This window comes from Nothoprocta perdicaria, unplaced genomic scaffold, assembly GCF_003342845.1.
Source record: "Nothoprocta perdicaria isolate Ctin4 unplaced genomic scaffold, notPer1 scaffold_4, whole genome shotgun sequence".
Taxonomy (NCBI): domain Eukaryota; kingdom Metazoa; phylum Chordata; class Aves; order Tinamiformes; family Tinamidae; genus Nothoprocta; species Nothoprocta perdicaria.
Window position 1 is genome coordinate 8,728,590 of NW_020455643.1, and position 24,121 is coordinate 8,752,710.

The 24,121-nt window shown below is 48.9% G+C and overlaps 1 protein-coding gene across 1 annotated transcript in view; it reads right to left on the reverse strand.

Annotated features, from left to right (window-relative positions):
- DIS3L2 (DIS3 like 3'-5' exoribonuclease 2) overlaps window positions 1–24,121 on the reverse strand; it is a 183,493-nt gene that overhangs the window by 15,758 nt on the left and 143,614 nt on the right. Inside the window, exon 15 of the mRNA XM_026045381.1 lies at window positions 22,013–22,092. Within this exon, the coding sequence (XP_025901166.1) occupies window positions 22,013–22,092 (80 nt within the window). The remainder of the gene's footprint in view (window positions 1–22,012; window positions 22,093–24,121) is intronic.

A 24,121-nucleotide genomic window follows, 5' to 3' on the forward strand; every position in this document is an offset into this window, starting at 1 on the left:
TGGGGCAGAAGAGCTTTGAAGGCATCAGACTTGGCCTACGGTCGAATCAAGTGGTATGATGAGAAGCTAGCACTGAGAAAAAGAAGCCCTGGCCTCCTTGGAATGTGGCCTCCAGATGAACAGCACTACCTTTCTCGGCAGACAGTCCCACAAAGAGCTCAGCCACCAAAAACCAACAGCACTTGCAAGTGTTAGAACATCTCCCTCAAGTTTTGAGAGATGGCAACAGTCAGGTTTTGGAAGCTCTGCAGGGCAAACAGTGCCTTTTGTAGGCTGCAAAGACACTGATGTACATCTATAGTATGTAGTAAGAGCCCTAGTTCTGTGCTGGCATGAAAGGATCAGCACTGCAGAGCAATCTCATAACAAAAAGGGACCTAAAGCCACCTCCAGGGAACAGACTAAATCCTGCTGYGCTCACCAAGAGAAAGTCACCTTCCACAGAAGGAAGCAAACAGCASAAGCAGGATGCAACACGGCGAGGTGCACCATGGCCAAACAGCAGCAGGAGGAGGAGCTTTCGTTGAAGGACAACAGTAAGGAAACAGCTCCACAATTCAACCAACACACCCTCTACGAAGGGTTAAGTCCAAAGACTTAGTCTAGTGCCCTGGATATGGTGCGACCTTTTCTTCTTTTTAAATCAAAGAGGTTTATTTTTGATTACAGCTCTTCCATGAAGCAAAGGAACTGGGGAGGTTTCTATAAACGCTCTTCTAAAAGCAACATTWGCTAACCCTGCATCTCTTGAGAGTGCAGCCAATGACAGAATCATGCTCTTTGGCCAGTAGCCGGAACGGAGCTTGGGATGGCCCTTTTCCATGCAAAATCCTGCRAGAAAGACATACTGTCTTCCTGGGGACACTGTACCAGTCCAAAGGACACAAGCACCTTCAGCTGTGCCCTCCAGAAGCGGGCTGCTGCTTGGAGAGTTAGGAAAATTAAACCCTCTGCTATCCAAAAAAATGGATGGCACCGTTACATATGAGCTTTGCAATACTGGTGCGGAGCTCCCTTTGCCAAAGACAGTTGCCAAAAGCCCCAAAGCCCTCCTTTTTCTTTTCTTTTTTTTTTTTTTTTGAAAGAAGAAGTAGTAATAGGCAAGAACCCTGGCGGTTCCTGGCTTAAATTTGTGCTCCTTTTGCAGCTCCTGGTAGCCTTACAAAGCTTAGCCGAGTAAAGGAATTACTCCACTTTCTGCGATTGCTCAATTAACTCTTGGTTAAAACTGTTAACGTCGAAACTTGATGAGAATAGCAGCTCTGAGGCACTTGCAGATGCATTTCTTACTAGGCTAGAATGGCTTTTCTCTCTAATGAACTCCGTTTCTGGAGTATAAAGAACGCCCTTTTTATTAGCTATGGTGCCTTCCCAGTAATAGATGCCTAGAGCACAAATGAAAGGGGGATTTTTCTGAATTCAAACATCATTTCACTGGCCACTGCTGCACCTTTAGGCTAGCAATGCCATGACACCACTTTCTTCGCTTTATCCAAATTAAGTGCAGTACAGTGGAAAACTGCTTAAGCTCTCAGTACTAAAGTCGGGCTACTGAAGGCATTTGGCATGATTAGGAATTAATTGCTTAAAGCCTGATGTACTCGGTTTGCACACGGGGATTTRCACCACTGGAAAAACCTCAACCATTCGCTTGAATTCCTTTGAAATTATTGACACCATTTTGCAGGGCTGTTACATAACAGAGCTGACTTAATCTGGTAGAATAATGCCAGGTCAGACGTCGAAGTGTTGAAGACAGCACAAGTGGATGGCAAACGCTCCCCTCCCAGCCTGGGAGCTCTTCAGATCATCTGTGGTTTGCATTAGGGAGAWAAAGGCAACGTCTGCCTGGTCCACCAGCCCATGTCCCGTGTTGATCCAAGCAGCAAAGGAAATGTCTTCTTATTGAAAAGACAGCCTGTTGCAGAGGACACAGCCTCTGTGGGCTGTGCCTTCTCATTAAACGTTAATACGACTGCAGTCTGCTCCTTTTCATGCAAATCACTGGTAACCTTCAGACTCCTGGCAGGATGCTGACGTGCCCCTCTGGGCCAAGAAGGCCTCTTTGCTGCCATGGGCCAGGCATGAAAGCTCAGACCAGCCGCCAGCCACATGTGACAAGGACACACATCACAACTACAGTGCACTCCCTTAGTCCCAGCTGTGACATCCTCCAAAAGTTTCATGGGATTACCGAATTTTTGAGCCCAAAGCAGAGGACATTTCCTCCCAGCATGACAGACAGGCAGCTTGCCCTCCATGAACAGGTTTGCTGAGCCAGAACACCTCTTTTCTGCACTTCTTCCAGGGGTCCCAAAGCAGCCCGCAGAGTGCTATTTGCTTGGCATGGAGCCCCACAATTACACCAGGACCCAGAAATGTCTCCAGTAGACAGGACCGTGCCAGTCTCCCTGGTTGTGCACAGAAGTAGCAGCACTTTTTGAGTCCTCCTTTGAAACACCACTTCCTCACCCCAACATATCTCCAGGGCCGAACAGATGTAGCTWTATAAGGGTTTGAGATCATTGCAGACAGCTGCTCAGTTTCCAATCCCACCTCTACTCCTGTGGACACCACCAGATTCATCTTGTCATTCCAGAGAGGCACCAGCTCACAGAGACAACATCTCTGAGGGAGCTATGAGAGGAAAGCCAAGGCCTCGCTTGCTCTCCACAGAGCTGCTGCGGACGGATGATGGGTCTCAACTGGGCTCCACGGCCTGGGCTGTGGAGCCTTGAGGAACCCTGACGGGAGGTTCTCAAGCAGGGCAGCCCACGATCAGTCCACCTACCCCAACCAGTTTTCTCTGGCCCACGAGAATCCTGAGGAAAAGAGAGCCCACAGCCAAGCCAGGCCCAAGAGAGCACACAGGACAGCGGGGACACCCTGCAAACACAGCTCCCAAAGCACAGCCTGGCAGGCCACATTCCCAGGATTACAGCCTGACATGCCACTGGCTCCAAAGGCAGAGCTTATGACAAGAATCTTCTCCTAGACACACGGCGTTAGCGTCATCCAGAGTCCAGCTACGAGGGGAATGGAAAGAATTCCTGAAGAAATGCAGACAACCTCGCTCCTGACGTGCAAGTCTCCAGCCCCACACATCAGGACAGCCCTGCCTCGTACCAGACTGCGTTTCCCACTAAAATGAGGAAACAGGAATGAAAGGCACTTCTCCTTGCAGTTAAAAAGTTTACAAAAGTGCTTTATAGGTCAGAAAAATTAGCAAGTCCGTGGCTGAGTGCTCCCTGCAACAGCATGGGTTACGTGGCTGCTGACCACAAATGTCAAGACCCATTAGGTAGAAGCAAAGAGCAGCACAACGGTGAGTTAAAGATGCTTTTTGCCCATTTAATTAATTAGTTAGGTCTCTTTTCTATCCCCTGCAGCCTTCATTAATGTAACATTGAAGTGAAGAAATATTAACAATTCAGACAACACATTAATATGAACACAACACCTGCAAAATGCAAATGCAAGTCCATTAGGTAAACAGATGATCTTAAGCCATCAAAGCAGAAATAACACTCTGACATTTCCTAGCAGGAGTATCCTGTGGAGAAAGTGTCCATCTCTTCTGTCCCATTATCATGCCATGACCCTTGTAAGCAGGGACTTCTCATCTGCTACTAGCCCTTGAAATAATGAGAAAAACCTACATTTTCATTAAAGCATTTGCCAGTTTCATATGGAAAATGTCTTTATAAAGTCATGTTGTCAAGTAGAAAGATCAGAAAGGATTTTTAAAAGGATTTTATCTCGGCACTGGTGAAGGATGGAGATAAAATCAAAGCTGATCGTGTGTGCATATTAACCTGCACTTGAGATGGCTTCAGAAGCTGAGCTTTTGGTTAAGATTAATCTGAGATGAGCTTTCTGTATGGCAGAAACAAACAGTTCATTGTCCAGAGAAACCAGAGTGCCATAGGGACCCAGAGAACTGCTAGAACTGGCCTTCATGTACCATGAGCCTCTATCCAGTAGCTAAAGCTGTCCCAGATAAGGAGATTTTCACATCCTGCACACATTTTTCCCTTACTTTTTGGCTTGGCAATTTCCAGCTTACCTGGCATTGGAGAGTTAATCACTTTTAAAGTGGGAAACAAATTGATGGATAAAGGGAAGATAACAAAGGGATGAACTTCCCAGACGAGGAGTGTGAGATGGCCAGTGACTGGCGACGGCATCCATCTACCAGCCTGGATGTGATCCTGGGACAAACAAAGAGGAGTCTGCAGATGCTCACAGAGACATGGACAATAAGACAGCTAAAAGAATAAAATAGTGCACAGAGAGTAACCTAAATAATCCAGCAACCAAAGGCAGCAACAGCAGGACAATCCAGTGTCAACCTCATCACAACCATGAAATAAAACCCAGGCAGTGGTTTCCTAAGTAATGCCCTCATTCTTTGGAGGTCCCTGGTCCAACCTCTTGCTTAAAGCAGGATAACCTCAAAGCTAGATCAAGTTGGTCTTTTCCAGCCGAGCTCTGGAAATCATCAAGCCACACCACAGCCCCTCTGTGTTCCTGCTCTAGTTCTTAACCACTCTCAGCGTGGAAAGCAGGGGTAGCAGGAGTGTTGTTTGGACTCTTCAGAAGAGAGCTCTGGGAGCAGCAACTCACCCAGACTGGGCAGCCTTTAGAAAGGGCCTTTCTGGAGATGCATTGCTCCGGAGAAAGTGGCTGCGGATCAAGGGAATTGCAGCCATCATCAGGACCACTGAGCCTGAGAAGATCTATGCCTGGCAAATACATTTCAACTGAGCAACGTTCCTAATGGACACCCAAATCCAGCTGGTTCCTGGCTGTGGGACGCTCTGCTGAGGGTGCTTTCCAGGTGGAGCTGTGGCCGTGGAGCAAGGATCCAGTGCTGTCCATCACCGCGCCGCTTCAACCTCAGATTTGTAGTTGTAGCACTGAGTGTGGGCAGGTTATGGGGAATAGTTGTATCAATACGGAAGGAGGGATCCAGCTGGCTCCAACTCTATTATTCTTGGTCTGACATTATTGGGAAGCACAGCACATGAAAGTTCTGGTTACCACGACTTTCAAAGACATGGAAACCTGAGGGGGAGGGGAGCAGGACACAAGGGACACGCACAGCAGATCAGGGTTAAGACAACCCATAAATGTTGGCAAGGAGATGAAAGGCAAATAGGCAACGCAGCATYCGGGGGTGCTGTTTTCTAAAGAGGGACTACTGAACTAATCTGGATAGTTTCTGGGTTTCAGGCAGCCCTTTGGCAGATTAAAACRTCCCAGAAGATTTTATATCCAGCTCTTACAATCTTAAACTAAATATTAGGTGAGAAAAACATGCTTCTAAAGAAAAGAGTCAGGCATAGCCCTAAGTGAAAAACAATGAGCAAGAGAACTAAAATATCAGATTTTTTTGAATGTACAATCAACAAGCAGTTTTTTTTTTTTCTTCCACCTAAAAATAAAGCCAGTGGAATGAAATGCAGAGAGATGAGCAGGGTGGAAAAGTTGTAGGAAATTTAGGCCATCTGATGATCACCCCGTGTGGCCTCGGCAGAGAGGCTGGGAGGCTCCTGGAGTTACGCTGTGAATTCCTGACTCTGCCTTGCCCCCTCTGCAGCAGGACAGGCCCAAGGTACAATAGGTCCTTTCCATCTGTAACTTCTCTCTCTTGCCTTTTATGTGCATTGATTCAAAAGCCAGTTGATTTACTGGCGTACAGCTCTGAGGAGTCTGCTTTGGTCTAAGGACAGCCTGAGGTTAAACACAGCAACGCGGTCTCACCACCCTGTCCATGACAAGAAAACGTTCAGGCCTGGATTTACAGTCATGTTCCAGCGAGCCCACACATCACAGCAGGCTGAAATTAGCCTCGTTTGTGCAATGGGATGGAGGACGATCAGCTAAACATTGCACCAAGCTCGGCACGCGACAGATGAGGCCAAACGGCACGAGAGCAGGCGCCCAGCAGCACGCTGGCCACCAGCGCAGGGCCGAAGGAGGCTGCGCACTTGTAGGGACAGGGGCTTCTTCACCTCCTTTCGGAGCTACACACAGACAGACAGTTAAATGGGGAGGGATAAGGTGGTTTTGATGAGTCTGTAACAGATAAGGCCGGCTATACGCTAGGAAGAATTGTGTCCCTAAAGCCCAGAGGTGGATATGAGGACTCTGCAGAGCTGGCTGGGCAGGAGAGGACTTTGCTTCTCGCTGCACTGCTGAGATTGTAGGAAAGAAAGAACAAGCTCTGTTCACACTGAGGTCTACCAAACCTCATATGCTGCTGGGTAAAGGGAGCAAGTGTGTTAATCCCTGACTACCACAATACACAGCCTAGTCTCCTAGCTCCTCCACCAGCTTTTGTAAGACCTTCAGCTGCATCTAAGAGCAGAAGAATCATGACGAAAAACACTACAGCATTCTGAAACCACTCCTTTGAGTCAGGGTTTTACTGAATCAAGAAAAGTTGGTTAAAGTGCAAGCCATAAGTTTCATGAAAGAGAGACCGTGCAGTGCTACCTTTGACCTGTGAGGTGCAACTGGAGCTCAGCAGAACAGATCAGCCTTCTGTAAAACTCTACCATCACCAAAACCAGACATGCAGCTCTGTCAGCACATCTGAATTGCTAAAATCGGCAGATCTCAACACTGTATCCCAGTAAGATCTCCAACATTGTCATCTTGGCAGAACTATGTGCCTTTTAAACCTTGGGAAAAGAGCATTGCAGGCATTGAATCCTGTCTTTGCACTGGAGTGTCGCAARGCCAACACAAGAACCTCTTTTGGAGCATGGGGCTTATCCTAAGGTGACCTGGAGTTTTCTTGTCCTGCAGGCACTGAATAACAATCTCCATATGACACAACTGAAATAAAACCATATATATTCTATTATCTTGGTGATCCTCCAGTCCAGGCCTGACAGACACTTGGCCCTGGGTGCTGCCTTTCCCAGACAGTTTGACCCTTGTATGAACAGGGTTCCCTTCTATGAACACYGCTGTACATTTAAAGTAAGAAGCACAACATTAAACCTTTGATATCAAACTCTCCACCTCGGACTGAACTGCAGCTGGAGCTCAATCTATTCTTTCTTAGTGCTTGTGTCTGTCATTCTGTGATAGAAATCATCAGAAAAAAAAAAAAATCTGCAAAGACCCTAGCATTGGAATTGCGCTGGTGGCTCCAGCCCTGGCACCACAGGACCTCAGTGCTGCAGACTCCTATGTGAGTGACTCGGATGCTCATGGGGGTTGGATCCCAACCAGCCGTATTCTCTCCCCCAATGTGGCTTGTCGTGCCTTCATACTCAGCAGTCAAGTGTGAATGACTCACGTCCCAGATCTCCGGCCACCAGTTCTCCATGACACTTCCTAAACCTGAAAGTGGCAACCTGAACCAGCTCATATGACAAGTTCCCTGCGGCCTCCAAGCTCAGACACAGCTGACAGACACCTCTCCTCCCCAAACCCTGAACACACTGTGAGATGGGAGAAGAGCAAGTAGATGTGATGACTGAAACCTTCTAGCAGACCTCTGAAGCTCAGGCCACACAGGTGGGAACACATGGTGGTCACTCAGAGAATGGAAACGCAGTGTCATGTCTCAGGCTCCATATGAGGAMGAACTTCTTTACYGTGAGRGTGACAGTACAGCAGGAGCAGTACCGAGCCCATGTCTGCCTGCCCTTGCACCGTAACACACGGAGACAATTCCCATTCCACAGGGAAGCGGGTCAGSAGCAATGGCTGGTTTGGGCAGGCTGCCGAGGCAGGGAAACGCAGCCTAGGGTACGTGCAACCCCAGCACATCACACCCGCCCTCAACGCCGCTCTCCCATTGTTACTTAACGTCCTGCAGGCTGCAGCCAGAGACGCGCTCTGCCTTCCATCCACGCTCCGAACTGGCCTCAGAATGGCTGGGAAGAAGAAAGGGAGCTTGAAATGAACTGTGGAAAGATTTAAGTGCTTTAACTGCTGCTTTCCAATACAATTTTCCACTTGGGGCAGGGGAAGAGAAGGAGGAGAGCCTGACAGCAGTTTAGAGCCAGTCACAATTGTGACAAGTTCTTCTTTTCCATTTCCAACCAACTGACAGAGAGGAGGAGTACTTCAACCTCCATTAATTATCACAGCCTTATTCCAGCCCAGGTTTTGGAGCAGCAGTGGTAAACTCCTAGGACCAGTTAGGAGCAGGTTCTGTCTCAAATGGTGCAGTTCAGCTCAGGGCAGTGAAACTCTGCCATTCACAAAACCAAGAGTTAATGCAACTATTCCACAGTACTGGGTTTGCAGCTAAGGGCTATCTCCTATAGGCAGCATCAATACAGCCAGAGAAGGGGATTACAGAAACGACTTCTTGCACACCAGAGTCTAGGAAAAGGTTAAGACCATTTAACAGATACATCTGTTGTACATCCAGGCCATACTCCCATAAAAAGGGGGCTTAGCAGTTGAATTCATCACGTCTGCCTTCTCTCGCTATCAGAGAATCCTTCTGTAACACCACTCCTGCTGCCCCATTTATTACCATTAACAGAACTGACTACTGGATATGCAGCTTGAAAGTGTGAATATGTTCTTAGGACACAAGCACACCTTGAATACACACAGTGCTCATGAAATTATACTCCAGTTATGACAAACTCACAGCCAGAAAGGAAAAAGGCAGCGTGGTTGTGCAGACACACAATGCAAAGGAAAAAGCAGGACTGACAGCGAATCCAAACGCATGGTGATCGGGACACATTATCCAGGGATGCTGAGATTCACACAGCGGCAGTCGCTCCGCATGGAGCTCTGAGTCACACAGGAACTAGCCTGCAGAGCAATCACTGTCGCACAAAAGCTCTTGAGCTGCAACAAAGAGAGAGGAGTTTCCCACTGAAAATCCTTGAAGTCTTTATCTCCCTCATGAAGGCTTAGGAGGGGACTTCCTCCTGCTTTGACAAGAGAAGCCACAGCAAAGCATCTCAGTAGCTGGAGATACTGGCCAGGAAACACCCAGGGACATTAATCAACAAGCAGCAGTCATGGCCAGGACATTCACTGTTGGTGTCACCATGCTCCCTATGGTGGCACTTGTGACTGCTCTGTGCTCCACTATGAATGAGCTTTTTTTTCTCAAATTCAGCCCTTTGGACTCCTCAAAGGAGTTTTTCCTGAATTGTCGGTGTCTCTGACAAGCCAATTCTATTTCTGAAGCTGACTTTTGAGGTTGACTACATCTGCTCGCTTGAGCAGAGCTCGTGACCCGCGGCAGCTCCCTGCAAGAACAGCCCCCTTGTCCCCACCAGCAGCCAAACCCTGCACAGCAAGACCAACCAATGCAGCTTGGTGACCAACAAGCTCCTCCACTTAACCCCCCTGTCACAGTGGCACCGTGACACTTGCCTCGGCACTGGGGTATCTGCAGAGGCCAAACCCCTGGTGGCTCTCACTCCCCAGCCTTGGGGACAGCTGACACCACCTGGGTTGGGCCCTGCTTGCCTTCACTTCCCAGCAAGACACATCCATTCATTCATTCATTATGACTTTTTTCTTTTCAAGGAAATGCATTTCCCATAGTCATTTCCAGTCTTAGCCCAAGTTTTACTTGCTAATTTTTGCTTTGCCCCATTGCAAAGGACTGAAGGCTGCAGCTGCTGCTGAACGATTCTTGTGGTCAGTACAGCAGTGGCAGTAAAAGCTGTACAAAGTGTCCCCGGGCACCAGGGACACAGCRCAGCCACCACACTGCTCCCGGCCAGTGCAGTTTTGCTCCCTGCAACACTCTGCTCTGTGCTGCTTAGGGCCTCGGGAGCAGGAGGAATTCCCTGCGCTGCAGACTGCTCTGGAAACCCAGCCTGCAGCACAGCAAAGTGCCCACACTCCCCCCGCGCCCCCAGCTTTTGTATTCCAGGAGCCCTCCCCGTTCCTCTCCGGCTGAAAGGTAAAAACGACAGCGGCGCAAACCTAGATTTTCATTTTATATGTGCTGACAGTCTCTCTTTAATCCTACTTTCCGTGTTTAAGGTGTTAATGGGAACCTTGATGCATTTCAGAGGGAACAGGCACAGATAGAAGATATACGTGCGAGTCTAAAGACCTGCTCCCAGATTTCACGTCAAGTGCCTGATTTGTTTATATCCATATGATACAATCTCCATAAAAGCAATCAAGCATCACCAAAAGGAGATGTTTCAATATCTGCACAGCCTTCAAACAGGCCAGGCATTAGGTTTGCTTTTACGATGCAGAGTAATATAACGGATTCCTTCCACAAGTTCCCAAATGTTGTTGTTAAGTATTGCTTCTCCAATGAAATATGCTGCAACATACAGTAGTACAYGATGTGGCATTTACACAAGTCTTTTCTCCGTTCAGGATTTGCTGGCTTTTAAACAAATYTGTCTCTTCTATACACTACAGAAGCACAAGATGAATAATTATCTTCTCTGCTTAATAATGTTTTTGCACTGGCCAATTTAACAGCTAATCTTCACAAACCTCTGAGATAGTCCCCCAGCAGCTACATTTGCATGTTGTAATCAAGTCTCGCTATTAAATCATACTTTGCAACAATAGCTGGGCTGTCAAGTATAAACAGCGGCTTCCGCGCCGGCGCTGGGCAGACGGATGCTGCGGATAAACACGYGCAAATCCAGGCTGTGCTGCCAGCTCCCGGGGCACCCGCTCCCGCTTTGGGGAGCTCCAGGATGGCTGTGCTCACTGTGAGTCTTGGGACAGGCATCCTTTGTCTCAGGCTGCTTTATGGATCTGCAGACAGCTCGCAGGTTGTTTCCTCAGTCTCTGCAGTAGTGACCATCTGCTGCTTTGGCCCCTCTGCTGTGTCTTATTCCTCAGGGGGCTCTCTGCAGTGTCCCTGAAAACCTGAGTGCGGCTCCTGGTGTAAAAGAACCCCCTTTTCACAAGGTCTCTCCCTCGGCTGTGTGGGCAAAGCAGCTTGGGGAGCTGGGCTGGGAATGAAGTATGATTTAATATGGTTAAGTATGAACTCCTTGAGGTTAACAGCCCTCCTGAAAACATGCTGCCCTGTTCTCCAGTTGAGCCTCCTTGCTGGACCAGCTGATGACAGGAGAGAGCAGGAGGATGTGGCTGCGAGAGGGGCCAGGTCAGCTCTCCTCCAGCCAAGCGTCACGACCGGTGTCACTGTGATTTGGTGGGAATGGCTGCTGGGACACATGCCACAACGTGGATATCTATCTTGCCCTGCCTGCTTCCCTCTGCTTCTCATCCTCCTATTCACTCTTCTCAAAGCTCAGCTGACCCCTGAAAGTGCACAGTGAACAGCAGAGACCTCGCTGAATTCTGCTCTTTGCAGCGGGAGCACCCCGGGCCACCGCCTCAGCACAGCAATGCAGAAACATTTACTTCTATCTTGCCTTGCGCTTCCCATCACTGCAGGCGCTCTGACAGGGTGTCCTTCCTTTTAACACGGAGATGAGGGGAGAGGAGAATTTCTTGCTGGAATTGGCCTTACTCTGCACAAATAGCCGGATCAATCTGGATTCAACCCGACTCACTAATTGTTGGGGGCTGGAAGGGACCTCACAGGGGCCCAGCTCAGTGCAGGGCCTGCCAGCCGCATGGCCTCGCCAGGGCACCCCATTCACCCTGCTCCCCATCTCCTCCACCCCTGCCTGCTCCTCTGAGAACTGCACACTTGTGTTTTGGCACACGCTTCCAGGTGAGCAGCACCCAAGCAGTTCATCTGGCAGTGAGCCTGAAAGTGCGTCCTGAGCATAAGCAAAGCCTAAGAACTCATTAATAAGAGGACTTCTCCAAAAGAAGCTTCGTTTCACCACATCACTCTCTAGGTCCCATTTGACCACCAAGCCTTTCCCAGGGGTACTGCCAGGCCGCAGACACCAGAATTCCTAGTCATGTCACATACACTGAGGACAGCAACCCTTCAAATGTTCTATCGGTGCAAATGCCCAACCCAACTCACCACCTCCTCTCTGGGGACTGCTATGTGGCCCTGCCTGTGTCCTTCTAAAAGCTGACAGCTCTCAGCTCTTTCAGCTCTGCTCTTCAATAAAAAACAGCACTGTTACCAGGTCACAGTCTTCAGGTGCTGGAAGATCTAAAGTAGGGATGGATCATTCCTTCCCCTGTTCTTATACACCCTCCTGATCATCCATTCCTGTCTGTTGTCAGAAGGCAGATATTGGAGTACACAGATGTTTGGGTTAATCAATGTGGCCTTTCTTAGCTGCCAGGACAACTGCATCTGTCCTGACTTGGCTGCATTGAGACGAGTGGGATCTTTATCAACTCTTGCTCTAAATGAGGCCATTCAACCTTAACTGTCTGGGCAAAACCATGTTATGCCAGAGAACCAACATGTATGAGAGATCTGCCAAGACTGGCTTCCAACCAGAAAGATGGGAGATATGCTGAGTATCTACAGGCAARCTCATCTGAGGCAGAATGAAACATCTACCTGCAACCCAGAATGAGGCAAAATCTCTGGTAAATGAGGCACAAACGAGCAGTGATCTATTCACTAGAGATGCTCAACAACAAAATTAATGACTGCCAACTACTATCTTCAAAAGTCCAAATGACAACAGAGGTGCAGGAGGATGGAGAGCAAGCAGAGAGGGAGGAGATACAGCAGGCAGAGCTGCTTACCAGAGCAGTGCCAAGAGTAGCATGGTTGGCCCCACATCAGTAGCAGAGCTGCACAAGACCTTACCCAGAGAGTGCCCCGCAGCACGTGCGAGCAGGCAGGACAACCTGCACCAGACAAATGAAGTGTGGCAGGTAACTGCACCCAGGGCAGCAGAGCTGAACCCCCTTCTTCAGAGGAGCTGGGACTTGAGCAGCAACGATAGAAGTTCACTTTCCTCTATTCCCTCCTGCTTGGCGACTGCAAAGTGCTTTATAGCTGCTCATAAAATAAACTCCCGCAGGACTCTTGGGCTCATTCCTGCTTTACAGACAGACAGGTATGTGACTTATCAAAGCCTATGAAATACATGGCTACTAAGCTGGGAAGAAACCCTGGACTTCCTGACCTGAAGAGTGTGGTGAGCAGCCCAGTGGGGTCAGTTGATCTCCAGGAAACCAGGCATTCGCAGAGAAATCAATGGACGACCAAACACTTGCAGTGTTTCTTGACCAATATTGATGCTGTTCATTTCATTTCTACATTTTAGATGGAGAAAGTGAAGAATACAAGATTGAGGGTGTTCAAAGCTGATTTGAAGACTTTAGAGTCATTTCCCATTAAAATTATGCAACATTAATGCAAAGTATGCAGAGATGCTTAAGCAGGTTCCACTCCTCTTGAGATCTTTCCATTAACTTGAAAGGAAGTTGCGCCCAAATCCTCTTACGCTGCCGTGAACCTCCCAGATGATATGGGCAAAGTCAGGTTACAAATCCATTAGACTCCAGATTGACTAATGCATGGCAAATTGAAAGAGGTGAAAGTGCTAAACTGTATTGGGAACCCAATCTAGGGTGAGGGTGACACTGTGAGGAGCTGAGCACAGAAGGGTACTTGTGATTTGAAGATCTTTTCAAAGAAATACAGCTGGCTGGTACAGCGATGGAAAAGAAGGCGAGAAATGGAGAGGAAATAGCTTTCATTGCAATGCAGAGGCAGCTGTTCTGAACTTTGAGGAAAGAGCTGAAGCAGCAGCAGGTCCCAGGGCAAAGCAAGGCAGAAACCAGCAAARTTAAGCCCCTCACCCTTGCTGCTCAGGAGACGGGCTTCCTCTCTTACCTTCTAATTTACAAGGACATCATTTCAAACGAGAAGCTGTTTTGAATGGCCAGCTCAGCAGGACTCAAGGCAAATACTCCTGTTCTTCCAGGCTAGGCAGCTGGCAAAATCCAGCTTTGCAAAGCAGTGAGTGGTGTCAACACAAAGTCAACCCTTTACATCAACACACGGCAGTATGCCAGGATTTTAAGATGAGGAGAATTATGGCATTCGACTCTGTCTGGATGCCTATTGCTCTGTGCAACCCTCTACCACTACCTTGTAGGGTCTAAAGTATCTTCTACAAGTGCACTCTTGTCCTTGAGAGCTGCAGAATCCATTGGTTTCTTCTTGGCCAGTGGTTTGCCAGTGGTTAATCCTTTACTTGTAGTCTAAACACTTGGGCTTCCAGCCCGTAGCTGTTTCATAGGGAGCAATCCCAGCTGGCTGACAATGCGCCCGCTTACTCCAGCTTACTTTGCTGCTCCCCGGAGGACCGGCAGTACTTAGTGCTGAGCAGACCATAGAGGTCCTGCCCAGGGCACACGGAGAGCCCTTGCTCTCGAGGCAGAAAGCAGAGATCAGACACAGCAGGCAGCGAGCAGGACTGCAATGTTCATCTCGGAGCAGAGCTCCTTTGATTTCCACCAGCTCAACGTTAGCTCCAAGTGCTCAGCATGCCCTTCAGCATCTCTGCTCACACGTCACCATCTGCTGCTGCCCACAACTCTCCACGGGTCTCAAGGACATCATTTCTTGAGGTTTACACCTTAAGCACATCCTGCCGAAGCAGTAGAAGGGTGCACATACATTTGTGCTGTGGTTCCAGTGCTCTCTGCTTGTAACAGCATAAAGAGAACTGCAAAGAGCAAAATCTAGATCCATCAGAGAAGCCACTACCCTGGACACGTTCATTCTGATGGTAGAGTATGTCTGTCTGGCCTAGAAAGTCGCTCAAAAAGAAATATCCCAGTCTTTCATCTGGCAAAGGTCTTGGGACCATTGACCAGCCAAGGACACAGAAGCTTTGTCAAATCAAACACTCCTTGCCCGTATTTGTTATGAAAAACTGTGCCCAGAGCTGCTGTCTGGAGACAGGGAAGGGAGGATTGGCAATTTTACAGGCAGATCACAGCTCGAGGGTGGGCTCTTTCTTGACAAAGTCAATCCAGTACCTTGGTTTCAAGATGAAAGTGAGAGAAACTTCTTGTGGAAAGACTACTAATTTCTCTTACCTGCATAAGACCTGCCCTCCCCTATGTTCCTAATGGCTAATCAGAGACTTGTTTTACTCCAGGGTACTAAAACAAAACCAACCCACAGGTTAGCAATTCTAGCCCAGATGCAGCTCACCGGGCAGTAGGCCAGGGAAATGGTGCTGAAATGATACCAAGGTCTTTCAAACATATTGTTAAGCAAATGAATTTGTAAACAGATCTCCAGGGATGACACATGGAGACAGCATCTCTGACTCTATTATAATTACAGCGAAATTCTCACCTACTGGACTGCCACTGAATACCAAGACATCTAACYGTGGCAAGGAGGTTTTACAGCTCCTCTCCAGGTGAACACTCTGAAATACAGGAGAATTCTGTGATTCTGTGACATGAGAAGACAACTCCCCTGGTTCAGTGCAGGGGGAGCAGGGGCAGACCTGGGAGGTGAGGCACTTGGCCAGGTCCAAGAGGCCAGGTCTTCCTCCCAGTTGAAGAAGACGCAAAGYCCATCCACACACAGGTTCCTCATGAGGATTTAGAGAGAGATTTACTGGTGTTTGGGGGACATTGTGTAGGATATCAAGGAAACCCATAGACATTTATTTGGAAGGAGAGAGCTCGTCTCCAGATCCTGTCTGCTCTCATGAGGGAAAGGTAGTCTTCCCTGGTCACCTTTTCCATCCACAGCCCCCATACCACAGCAGCACTCCAAGCAGTCTGCAGTTACTATTTCTCCAGCCTGTTATTAAGCCTGTTATTAAGCAGCGAGGTGGCCGTAGGAGGAGGCAGATCTGTGCTGGGTAAAGTGGTTACGTGGTACCCTGGGCAGAGCCCTTTGCAAGAGCCCTTCCTCCTCATACAGCAATTGCCAYGGGGTCCCTTCTGGAGGGAAGCAACAACTCCACAGCCGCTCGGTCCTAGGTGACAAGGGCTATTTTGCAATATCTGTCCCAGCAAACTTTGTTTGTGGCGTGCAAAAAACCGAGCTCGTATCTCATCCAGGAAGGATTATGTTTCCTTGGAGTTTTATAGTGCAACATCCTGACTAATTCTCCTGGACAATTTASCCTACACTGAACCTATGCCAAAGCCAGGAGGACTGGATTATCTCCACATACGGTGACAGAATAATTCACCAGCCTGGTCCAGCCAATTCCAGCGCTTTACTCTTTGGCAGGTGAAGAACATACATCACCTGCTGACTTGGATAAAGCTTGGTGCCAACAAGCCRAACAGAAAACAAGACACTGAATCAAAAGAAAAACTCCAGCCTGCTTAGTCATCTCTTTTTCGGAGCGTATCTCCTCGGCCACGCTGCCCCAAGCCCTGGCTTTGCATTTTGTTTCTAATCCCACCCCTATCCATGCAGGGGCCCCTTCCACCAGAGCTTGGGAGAGCTTTAAGCCCAATATAGGCTGGCTTGGTTTCAAACCTAGGGGCTAATTACAGGCAAACGGGTATTCTGCCTGCTCAGCAATGGAAATACAGGCTTAATCACCCCCAGGTTTCTTTCTTAGGTCCCCARGGACAGCCAGGGGCTGCCACAGCTCACCAGGAAGGGGTCCCAGGGAGCTCAGGTGCCTGCAGCGAGACTTGGGCAATGCTCCCTGCACCCCGGCAGTGCGCGGAGGGGAGCAGAGCGCYGTGGGCACAGGGTGTCACACACACACCCACAGGGTGTCACACGCACCGACAGGGTGTCACACACATACACGGTGTCACACGCACAGCTGCAGGGTGCCTGGTCTTGCCTCTGCTCAGCTCAGCCAGCTCTTCCAACAGGGCACCCCAAAGGGAAAATCCGGCCTCGGAGCATCTGACAAGAGCTGGCAGATCCAACGCTACCAGCGGGGGATTCATTTTCTTTTGATCTGCAATCTAAAAAAGTGTTTCTTAAGCTTCGGGCTAACAATGCCGCCCAGACAACATCCCTCCAAGCCTCTCAGGGGATTACACGTGCGTGGATTTCTCCCGTGAAATCCCAGTTGGCAACAAGGCAAACCGGAGAGGGGCCACTTGAACCTTCCAGGTCAGAGCTGGACAGAGCCAGCAACCCCCATGAGCAGAGACAGGCACCGGCTTCCCTGCCCCAACACGAGCCAGSGATGCTTGCCATGAAAGGACGTGTAACAAGGCCAGCCAGGTCCCCAGCGACTGCACGAACTGTGCAGCAGCCTTCTGCACAAACCAGCCACGCTGACAGCCTCAATTCCTCACGAAGAACAAAACAGACTGTGGGCAACCTGCCGGCTCGCTGCAAAGCGACCAGGTCCACGTTAAAGTCCATCAGAAGCCGTACACCTGAGAGAGAGACATTCGAAAACAAATCACTCACGCTGCGTCAGCTCGTTGACACATTTTGTGCCTATCACTCCCAGTAAAATAGAACAAACCCAAAACAAGGCGGCTTTGCAGCATTTAGACAAAAAAACCCGCAGCCCCTCGTCGCAAGTTGCAGTTACAGCAAACCCACTGCAGCGCCGAGCAGCAGCATTAAATGGAGTGAGCTAATGTGTTAGTGACAAATAACCTGCTCAAACATTTCAAGCATAATTACAGGCTAGCTCTCCTCATGTAACGCTGGGTACATCACCGCACATATTATAGTCACCTTCTGAAAAGGCTGTGCAGAGGAGCTCAGTGGGTAACCCGAACAGCAGCGCGCATCACGGGCTGTCAGCATCAGCGCTGCGTGCACCCTGGCATTTGAAGTGCTGGTGTTTTAAGCACTAATCCAATGTACCAGGCAGCATTGATCTCTCTATAAAAGAGGGTCCTGCATTCCTATCAACTGGAGTTATTTTTCACTTCTCATCCTGAAGAGCTGTGTGGTGCTGCCCGCAAGTGGCTACACGGCACAGCAGCTACGTGCGCAGCGCTCGGGGTCCCTGGGGAGGCAGAACGATCAATACTCCAACGCTGCCTTTCTAAGAAGTCTCTAAGTGCTTCTCTGTGAGATGTTGTTCCTCTGGGTTTAGAAATTACTCTGAAGAGAACAAGAAAGCCCCCACTGCAAATTCATAATCCTGACACAAAGCCCAACTGCAGCAAGGAATTAAAATGAAAATGGTTGGGGAACTGCGGGCTGGTGTATCAGAAGAAAAGGCATTTATAACGTGAGGAAGAGACCTAGACAAGAGACCTGTACCTAGAGGCTGTGGGGGAAGAGGAACCATGTCAGCTGCAGAGGGGCAAGGAAGCACCACAACCTCCTGCAATATGGCCCAGGTGCCAGGATGAATTGTGACAGGGACACTCAGTGCCACTACTGGGATGGCAGGGACAAGGAACAAGGTGTCACCTGAAAAGGTGATGCTAATCAGAAAGCTCAAAGGGAAAGGCAAGGGACTTGAAGGGCTGGGCTTGCTCTGCACAGATTATTAGAGACAGGTCCTGAAGAAAGTTTTGGATATGGAGAATACAGAGAATATGGAAAGCAGTTTGAATCTTCTCCTTGGTCACAGCCAAAGGACACTAAAGCTGCCATTAATTTCTTATCTCAAGTTCCAGGGAACTCAAGTGGCTTCAGCCCTTCCTATACTGGTGCTAGGAGAAGTCTCCCATGATTACCCTCCACCTTCTCCATCTCGTCCTCCCTGCTGCCCAGCAGCCTGCAGGAGGATTGGATACACACAGGCACTCYCTGAGCCTCTGGAGCTTGGTGCTGGGCACCAGGCACTTCTCCAGCACAGYTGGCATCACACTTGTCACCCGGGCACTTAAGCACCAAATTCTTGCAGCAGTCAGAGCACAGCACCATTTGCAAGACCTTTGGTTTTTGGATGTGACTCTCTTCCAGGCACATGAAGGCTGCTGATATGCTCCAGCTCAGAAGGTCACTGAGTCATCAGGCCATTCCCCATGTCACAGCATGACACTCCTGACAGCGGGGCACAGCCTCCTGCAGCAGCCCTGTCCTCCTAAAATTGCACTCATTTATCCCCATTAGGAGAAATTAAGCAACATGGCTCAAAAATGAGACTGCTTTCATCTGTGTGAGGTCAAGCAATTTCCTCCAGGGCCAGGAAAGACTTAAGGGTGGGGAAAGACAGGCAGCTCGAGAGAGGGCAGTGTGYGGGTTTGGGCAAGGAAAAGGAGAAGCGATGATCCCCTGGTCTCATCCTGCAACTGGCTGGTAGGCAATGACAGCCACTCTCCTCCATACAGCTCCAAGCACAGGATTTGCTCCCTGCTGGGACTATTAAATCACATTGGATACAAATACATTAGAGAGGAAGCTTAAAGGGAGCCTGGCTGGCTGCTCAACATCTTCTGGTCTCAGTCCTAGGCTCTAAGAGACCAAAAGCTAATAGATAAACCTAGAGCCTAGGCAAAGGGGCCAGCTCTGTTGAATGGGATGCTCAGCTCCCACATACAGACAGTGCCAAGGAAATGGTGCCATAAAGTCTGGTCTCCCCAAGGTGCTCTGGGCACATGGGTGCAGGAGGTGAGCGGGCGCCGGGAACAAAGCAAACCTCCTTGGCAGGGYTTATTGTTTTAAAGGGAACAAACTCCAGCTGATTGCCCTTGTAAAAGCCTGCATGGTACTTGCACTTCCAGCCTAAGCAATAGAAWTTTTAATTGCTTTGGTAATTACACTTTCAGAAACAGCCCAGCCCTTTGTTCTGCAAGCGGAGGCCAATATACACTGTTCTCCGGTGGCCCCGTCTGGCTGCAGCTTGGAACAGCATTTGCCACTTGGAGGGGAAGGGACACTCCTCTGGGCACCGCAGGGACACGGAGCTCCTCTCCAGAGCCCAGCTCACAGGGAACACAAAGGTTCCCATGGGTTGGGATGACACTCACTTCTTCCTATCAAAGCTACTATTCAAGAACTCCAGATACGTGCGGTTTGCTGCGAGACTTTCCCCATCACCTGCCACGGACTGATGCTCTGTGAAGGATGCGAGGGCTCGAGGGCACACGTCTGCAGCCCTCCTCATGCATGATCTTGTAGAGATGCACAGCACATCATTAACAGCGTCTCCTCTCCGGGCTAGAAATAGCTCTAAACTGCGGTGCAGACACAAACGTTATGTTGTTTTACCTTCCAGATACATTTTTTAAATAATGGGGAAGAGCTGTTATCCCTGGGGTCCTGATGGGTTAAATCCTGACTAGCCTTGTGAGAATACCAGGTCTACAATCCACCCTGGAAAGCTATTAAGTAAAAACAGTTAATGACAACCACCATACTATGCTATGGATAACGAATTAACTCTAGAAAATGACTGCTGCTTGAGAAGCCTCTGCATGGCTGAGCAGGTGGGGCAAGAGAGCGAAGCAGCACCARGCCCCGTGCATCACTGCACCAGCAGCAGTCCACATGCGACACGGTCGGCCACAAAGGTGTGGGGCACGTGGACGCCTCCAAAATCTTCAGGGGTGCAGCCCAGGGCAAGCACCCGTTTGCCTCAATGGCAATTCACCTGCAAGCGTACGTCAGCTATAGATCTTTCCCCTCCAATCCGTCGGATAAGTCCTGGGAGCCCCTGGATTATGTGCAGGAAGTTTGAAGCGGGGTTAGGAAGCGTGAGCTTAGCAAAGTTCTCCTAGGGAAATGGATATCCTGCTCCCTTCTCCCACTCAGGTTAGTTAAGCAAGCTATGAAACACAAAAAAACACGCAGGGCCCCGCAGGGAGTTATAATTGTAGTCTGGATTTGTCAGACATGCACCAAGTCTGAGTTTACTTGCAACTCCTCTCATCTCGTCTCCCCTGTATTTTTCAAATCCATGATCCCAGATGGCATTTTCTGGGCATCTCGGCTCCCACGGTTGCCAGAAACCCTGGTCACAGCCATACATCTCTAAATCAACAGCCCCGCCACACTGCAGCCACTTTGTTCCATGCTGGACCATTCAGAGCTAAAAACAAGGTTTCCAAGCTGAATTGCCATTGGTCTTAAAGCTTAAACAAAAAAAAAAAAAAAAAAAAAGCTCCACTCCCACACCCCGGTTCCTTAAAAAAAAAAAAAAAAAAAAAAAAAAAAAAAAAGCTCCACTCCCMTCCCTGGAGTTCCTTCAAACAATGGCACAAAAGCCTGGGGAGAGGAGGGTCTGTGGTTGAAAACACACTGCTGATTTTTGAGATATGCACCAGTATTACAAACACTAGATCCATAAACACCCCTGAAACAAAAGCCATCAGATCTAGATCTGAGCTTAGAAAGGGTTACTGTTTGCGGCTGGATTTCTTCCTTGTTGGGACTCTTCTCTTCAGCATTTCAGAGCAGATCTARCAGCAAGGTGTGTCATTCATTAACAGTTTCACGTACCCTCCTCTTTTAGGTTAACCTGCAATAACTGGCAAGAAGCAGAACTAAATGGGTGGAGGTGACTGGCTACGGATTCATGGCACACTGGTTTTCATGCAGAGCAAACCAGCGTGAACACAAAAATATCTGAGCAGCGCTGCTGCTGTCAATTTGATAATGAGAATGTGATTTGAAATAAAAACAACTTGGGTGCCAATTCAGTGCAGCAGCTAGTAAAAATAGGCAGAATACCTAGAAATTGAGGACTCTCTGCTCCAAACACATCTAAAGCTTGAATATCATGTGGCATCTTATGAAAACAAAGTGCACGGTTGGGCTTGGGCTGCAGTACCCACAAGGGAGACACCCCCACTTATGAGCTTGGGCAGGCACAGATGGGGAGCAGGGTCTCTCTGTAGCTGAGCAGGSCTAAGGGCTGCCCTCTTTGGACCTGTGCAGCCCTGGATATCCACCCCAGCCTGCTCTCTCCAGAGAGACCCCAGCACAAAACAGTGCAGAGCTTGAGCTGCAAATACCCCTAGGAAAAGCCTGCGTCAGTCCTGCCAGGGCACATGGCACCCAGAGCTGGCCTTTTAGCCAAATCAAAGCAGCAACCAGCCTTTCCAGCGCTGCAGAACAAAGGGGGCAGCAGGGCCTCGTGTATTTTGAAGGATCTGGCCTTTTTTTAGGAGCAGTTCCCAGTTTCAGGTCAAAGCAGAGCCTGTTTTAATCTACTTTTAAGTGGTACAAGCAGTTGTGATCCCTCTGCCAGCAAGTGAGAAGGCAGGGAAGTTTCTCTCAGTGCACCTTCCCCTATCTGCWATCTCCCGCGGGACTTACTTGTTGCTGTCCCGGTACTGATAGATATAACAGCCTTGAGGCATCCCACTCTCCTGGTCCAATGTAAACGAGAGCTTCAGCTGCAGAGAGGAGCGGGTGGGGGGTAACGAATGGAGAGACAGAGAGAAAGAGAAGAAAAAAAAAAAGCAACATTTTAGGCTGTATTCTCAGTCATTACAGTGCCTTCGAGCACGGCTTGTGGGAGAGAGCRAACTCACCAAGACTGACACGCAAACACTGTGGCCTGGAACATACCGCAGGGCTCCAAACCTCAGGGAAAAGTCACATGCGTTGCAGAAACCTCTCGCTTTTTCCACCCTTTGTTACTATAAAGTGTTTGTGGTTCTTCTGAAATGCATGGGTCATAACAGTTCACCCCTCCAAACCCACCCACACACACCGCCCTTCACCAAAGCGCTTGCGGTTCCCCTCAGACACTAAAGAAATGAGTGTTCTCCATCAGCAGCTGTAGTTCCCACGAGTCTTTCTCTGAAAACTTTCCCGGTTCCATCTCGTTCCTCCAGTGCATTAGAACAGAGGAGAAACCGCAGAGGGGAAGGTGACAGATTTTTCCTTCTGTGCAGAGTTATTAAAGAGCTGTTAGAAGGGTTTGCAGTTTGGATCAGTGTCCGGCAGGAGGCTATGAGGTGACCTGGAAGCTGCTTTCTTTGCAGCTCCAAGGCGGCATTCAGCAAGAGCCTTCAGATTTCAGCTACAGCTTCAGCTCATTTTATTTAAGGGGGAAAAAAAATTAATCCTCTTTCAACACGCAACAGAACAGCTCTGCAGGGAGACTTTTTTTTGATGAAAATGTCACCGGTGATTTCCCATGCTAAGCTGTCTGTACAGCAGCACAGGGCTGACCCCCTGAAATGGGCACACATCYGAGCAGAACCTCTTTACCCAGCAGAAAGCTGCTGGGGCCAGAAAAATAGTATTTCCATCCTAAGGCTATAGCCCTCAATGTCCTAAAAAGACCCTCAGGAGGACACAGTAGGCTGGATAAGAGGGGCAGCATCCTTTGGAGGAGATAGATTCAATTTTGATGCATTTTAAAACACCTCAGTTTTTGCTTGGGTCAGGGAGAAAACATCAATGGCAGGGCCATTGCCACTTCTGGATTGTGCAGGACTCTTCAAATGGTCGGGAAGACCATGAGAATGCTTAAAACTTGAAGCAACTTTATTACAATGAGCCTGATTTTTTCAAAAAGGGAGAAGAGAGGTGCTGAGCCACTCTATTGATCACAGACTCCTCCAGACTCCTGTGAAATTGCTAACTCAAATTAATGGCCTGTGCAGAAATGAACATCAAATTAAAACATCTCCCTCCAGCCCGTGTGCTGAATCCCTCCGTGTTGAGTCATTAGCTGGCACCCTGATTTTGCCTTCTGTACAATGCAACCAAGTCAAGCACTGTGCTCTTGCTGGCCCTAATAAAGCTGCATACCACAAAACCACTGAAATCTCCACCATCCTGGATGCTGAGTAAACAACAGAGCTGATATCCATCAGATGAATAAAGATATCCATCAGATGGATAAAGAAATCCCTCTTTAGTGACTTCCATGCCCCTAACCCTATAATCTGCTGTGAAACACATGCACCAAGAAACTCACACATCCACGTGTGCCCGTGACACAAGAATCACACCAGATACTGCTGCTCAGACACAACCTGTTGCGCTCTCCGGAGCTACCTCTTGCTGCAARCTCTGGTCTCCAGCACTGCTCAGCACATCGCTGCGATCCATTCTTGATGCTGCTGGACAAGGCAGGACTCCTGCCGTTCCCAACGCTGCAAGGGCACACGGCAGCTTCCCCATGGGAGCGGGATGGGATAAGAAATGAGTAAGAAACTCCAAAGGGAGTCCAGCAATCCCCTTGCTGTGGCACAGATGAAGGTGACTTGTCCCTATCTGGACTAGAGTTTCCCCAAGTGAGCTTGTCCTGGCTCGGTGAACTGAAGGAGGACCTGGAAACGGCCAAAAGTTATTTTTCTTTTGACACAAATGCAGGATTACCTGAGTCCATCTCACTGACAGCTCTGGTGCCTAAATGGCCTTTGGGGTCATGCTAATTGAGAGCTTTGTTTGCAGCACACCTGGGCT